The sequence below is a fragment of the Camellia sinensis genome, chromosome 8 (genome assembly GCF_055761805.1).
Source record: "Camellia sinensis isolate YWXY chromosome 8, ASM5576180v1, whole genome shotgun sequence".
Taxonomy (NCBI): domain Eukaryota; kingdom Viridiplantae; phylum Streptophyta; class Magnoliopsida; order Ericales; family Theaceae; genus Camellia; species Camellia sinensis.
The window spans coordinates 65,605,122-65,610,068 of NC_138968.1; the positions used below are offsets into that span (position 1 = coordinate 65,605,122).

Below are 4,947 nucleotides of genomic sequence, written 5' to 3' on the forward strand. Positions count from 1 at the left end.
ATTTTAAATTCTAATATTTCAATTTATTTTCAATCTAAACCATGTCTATTTTCGTTAAAGAAAATGGATAGAAAAATAGTTATTTTAATTATCAAACTCAATGAAAATAATATTTTGAACATTTTTTGTACACTTACATTGAGTTTAATGGCTAAAATACTCGTTTTTTGTCAGTTTTACTTAACGAAAATAAACAAATGATTTAGATTGATAATAAATCAAAAGATTACGAGTTAAATTAACAAAATAAAAAATTCAAAATTTATTTTGTTGCAAAGATCAAACTTCAATTTTTTTTTCCCTATATTTTTTATTTGTATAATATTACTACGACATACCTTTCTTGGCTTTTGGCTAGGATAAGTTTATTAGTTGTTCTTATCATTAATAGCAATAAAATAACAGTGTCTTTATTACAAACATCATTAATGGAAAACAAATATAGCCAGAGTTTTGAAACCTGAGAAACATGAAGAAAAATCTAAGCCATGTTGACCGTGGCGGGAAGGCAAACCAAGCTATTCATTTGTGTCCTTCTTGTTCGAAGTTCCCTTTTTGAATCAACATATCTGTAAAAAGTCAGAATCTTGGATTTTTTAAAAAAAAATAAGTCGCCATTTCTCATGCAAAGTATCAAAGTGATTGATACATTATGTTGATTTACCAATATTTTGCACAAAGAATGGGGGAGATTTATGATCTTACTTCATTTGTGCAGCAAAGGACGAATTTTTACTTCATCAGTCTACACCAAGGATGCAAAAAACCCCAAATGTATTTGTGTGATTTTTTTTTAATCAAAGTCCATTTCAATGTATTCGTTGAGAAAGAGTTTTTTTTTTTTTTTTGTGGGGGAAGTGTGGGTTGATTACACGGCTTCAACTTTAAAATTGTGTTTTTAAAACATGACTTTTTAATAAGGTCGTGTTTTTAAACAATTTTACTATAAAAAACTTTTAAAGTCGAGTTTTCAAAACACCATGTTAAACTTTAAAATCAACTTTAGAAAACATTAGTTTGGAAAGTAAGTTTGGAACCACTTGAGTTTTGGAAATATGATTTACAATCAAATGCTTTTGGTATAAAACTAATGTAGTGGTGTTGTGTTGCATTTTTTTTTAAAACTTATCTAATGGTTTCTGTTGATGAAAAATCTTGAAAGGTTTTTAAACAAGGAAATAATGATTCAGTGTAAAAAAAAAAAAAAAGAATGAATTTACACATCAATTGTAAACTACATAAATATTAATAATTAAAATTCTAAACTTTTGTATGTGTCTGTAATTTTTTTTTTTAAAACTCACCGGGCTATAATTTCCCTTTCTAAGATGTTGAAGGATGCATATTACTTGAGGAACAAAGTGGTCCTTATTATTAGATTTAAAAGTGACTCATGTTCAAACAAACAAACTAAAAAAACTTGAATTTTGTCACTATGTGAAGAAATTGAAAAATAAGACTAAAATAGTTGAGTATTTATACTAATTAGCATTTTAGAACAAGAAAGAGACTTCATAATAGTACCTTTACGTAATTACCCACATGGGCCTTCAGTTGTGTTCTGCTTCCATCATTCTTCTTAAGCGGTTCAAGTTCATCATCATTACAACGAAAAGCCAATCTTTCATTTTATCAACACACCCAAAATAGGCACATCTCCAAGACTTCTTTAACACCAAACTACCACAAACAGCCCAAAACCCCACCACAAACCCCAATGCCATGCCAAGGTAGAAGCCCAGGTTTTCGTTCTCATCTTCATCTTTGAGAGTCTTAACATGTTGGTTTCCATCGGCATCTCTACCATTAGGCATCAGACACTTGGTTGACAATGGAGGCCCACAAAGTTCTGGGTTACCCTCGTAAATAGAAGGATCATTGAAGGTTAGGAACTGGTTGACGGAGGGAATTGGACCAGACAAATTATTAAATGACAAATTCAAAGAGTTTAGTGAGGTCATAGAGGACATGGTTAGAGGAATTGGATCTGAAAGGTGGTTGCATGAGAGGTCAAGTGTTTCTAACCGTTGTAAGCTTCCAATCTTCTCTGGTATTTTCCCTGTCAGTCGGTTGTGGGATAAATTTAAGGTACCCAAGGTTGAGAGATTTGTTATTAGTTCTGGGATCTCCCCCTGAAGATTGTTGCTTGACAAGTCAATGATATTTACCAACTCAAGAGTCAAGGTATATATCAATTGTCTTCCTTTCATAACCAATTCCATTTCCTTTTTCATTTCCATTTCCAATTCCATTTCCGTTTCCATTTGCATTTGCATTTGCATTTGTGGACCATACAGGTCACTCCTAGAGGGTTTATATGGGCTATATGATATCAACGAATTCAGAGCACCCAATTTTCCCAAGCAAGATGGAATGGATCCTGATAAATTATTAAGAGCGAGGTCTAGGATGTGGAGGTGACTAAGAGAGCATAGTTGTTCAGGAATATTTCCACTGAACATGTTAGCTCGTATGCGCAGTTCTGATAGTGATAAGAAGTCTTTTCCAATGTATTTGGGTATGTTCCCGTAGAATTGATTTTCTCCAAGATCAAGCATCGTCAAGCCTTTGCAGTTCTGGAATGCAAAAGAGAGTTCCCCTGAAAGATTGTTGCTGCTTAATTTTAACCAAAAAAGCGCTGGTAGTGAGCAAATTGAACTTGGAATCTCACCATGTAAATTGTTTCCGGATAAATCTATGATTCCAAGACTTGGTAAATCCCTCCATTGATCATGGATTTTTCCAGATAAATAGTTGTTTGATAGATAAAGCATTGCTAGATGTTCCATCCTACCTACGGACAATGGGATGCTACCATTTAGGAAGTTCCCAGATAAATCAAGAACTTCCAATGACAGCATCATTTGGTCGATGTTCATGGGAATTGATCCTGAAAATAAATTGTTTGCCAAGAGGAGATGTGACACATTAGGCCAAACTGGGAGTGAACCCTCTAAGCAATTGAAACTTAAATCCACTAGATATGCTCTAGAAAATACTAATGAATTGGGAAGCACACCATGTATCCAATTACCAGAAAGATCTAACCAAAAAATCTGTGGAGATAACTCCCAAAGCCAATAAGGTATTGTTTCTGAAATGGCAACGTTTGTGAGCCTTATATAAGAAAGTTGTTTTTGATTACTTAGCCATGCTGGAAATCTGGGACCCAATCGACAATTCCGGACTGTGATTTCTGTTAGGCTAAAAGGAGGAACCCATTCGCGGCTCATATTGAAGATTAAACTTTTGTTTGACGATGATATTCTGAAACTCTGCAATTTTGTGAGGCCTTGCAATTGATTTTGGGAGAAAGCACCTTCCCAGTGATTGTTATCAAGTAACAAGAAGTTTAAGTTTGCAAGTTTTCCGACGCCATCTGGTATGGACCCATTCATTTGATTAAAAGAGAGGTCTAACATCTCCAATTTCGACAACCTTCCAATTGATGCTGGGATTGGGCCTGAGATTAAGTTATTAAAAAGTAGAAAGTATCTTAAGTTCTGAAGGCATGCTAGTGAATAGTCTGGCAACTGTCCACTCACTTGGTTACTTCCTAACCATAAATCTTCTATGCTACTGTTGCTGCATTCAACCAAACCCCTTACAAGTTCACTTATGTCTCCGTTAACTTGATTTTCGAATAAATCTAAAGTTCTCAAGTTGCAGAGGTTTCCCCATGGGATATCAGAAACAGAGGTCTTCATATAACTACTAGAAAGATATAGATCCAAAAGGGAACTTATATTAAACAACCATTGAGGTATTGAAGAGTTGAAATTGTTATCAGAGATATCAAGGACGGAAAGGGAAGTGAAATTGATGTTTGGTACCAAGTGAGGCAAGTTGTGAAGTTCACAACCTCGCAATCTCAATTCCGACAGAGAAGGAAGCATATTAAGAGCTTGCAGCCAATTAGCACTTGCCAAAGTGAGGTTCACATTTCCAAGATTAAGATATTTTAGAGAAGGCAGACCAACAAGCCAGTTTAAATCGGAAACCCAACTTGAAAGCCCAAGGAGATCAAGGTGGCGCAAATTTGATAGGTTTCCAAGATGAGGAGGAATCATTCCACCAAAAGATGCATTAGAGAGATCGAGGTAGCTCAACTTTTCAAGTGAACCTAAGAAGTTAGGGATTGCAATCCCTTGGAAATCATTCATGCTTAGGTCCAAATAATTCAAATATTTCAAGTTGAGCAAGGAGGAACTTACCTCACCACCCAAACAATATGAGTTGGTTGAAGGTGCATAACCAATTTTTTTGTCATAACAGTCACCGAGGTTTCCAAGGTCCAGCGCTACAACATGGCCAGTCTGGTTGTTGCAACCTACGCCCATCCACGTACAACAATCAATGCCTACCCAAGAAGAAGAAAGTAGACCAGAAGGATCTCTGAGACCTTTTTTGAATTCAACAAGTGCTTTCCTTTCAATCTCTATGCAACTGGGTTTGGAATTGCTAGAGTTGGAACTGAATCTACTGGCTTCAAGGGAAACAAACATCAAAAACAAAGGAAGGAAAAGAACAAGTTGAAAACAACTGTTGGCCATGCTTACCATGATACAACTCCAAGTTTTGTCAAACGCAAACGTATTATATATGCAGTAATGTGGGAAACATAGGATGTTTCATGGAATCTACCAGTCAGCAACAAACTGTTTGTCCTTTAAAATTCAAAAAGTGTATGTACTTATTATAAAACACAAAATTTCACACAAAAGAGATAGTTCATGAAGTAAATTCAATGCATTTAGGCACGTAAATGGACTTCCTGTCTTCATAGCTGAGAATTTTGACTGGCATCTGTCAATTAATTGTACCCTGAAACTTCGAAACATCTTTTGCTTAATTCCCTTGTTCTGATTTTCCATTAAAAAAAAAAGAGTACCTCTAACCTCTTCTTCCTTTAATTTATAAGGTTATGTATTTTTCAATTCAATTATT

The 4,947-nt window shown here is 35.0% G+C and overlaps 1 protein-coding gene across 1 annotated transcript; it reads right to left on the reverse strand.

Annotated features, from left to right (window-relative positions):
* Window positions 1-360: 360 nt before the first annotated feature.
* On the reverse strand, window positions 361-4,568 carry LOC114311890 (receptor-like protein EIX2). The gene is made up of 2 exons (XM_082881785.1): window positions 1,525-4,568; window positions 361-569 (listed from the first exon to the last, which is right to left on the reverse strand). Exon 1 carries the CDS (start codon window positions 4,560-4,562, stop codon window positions 1,551-1,553), a length of 3,012 nt encoding a protein of 1,003 aa, XP_082737911.1. The 5' UTR covers window positions 4,563-4,568; the 3' UTR covers window positions 361-569; window positions 1,525-1,550.
* Between the last annotated feature and the right edge of the window lie 379 nt (window positions 4,569-4,947).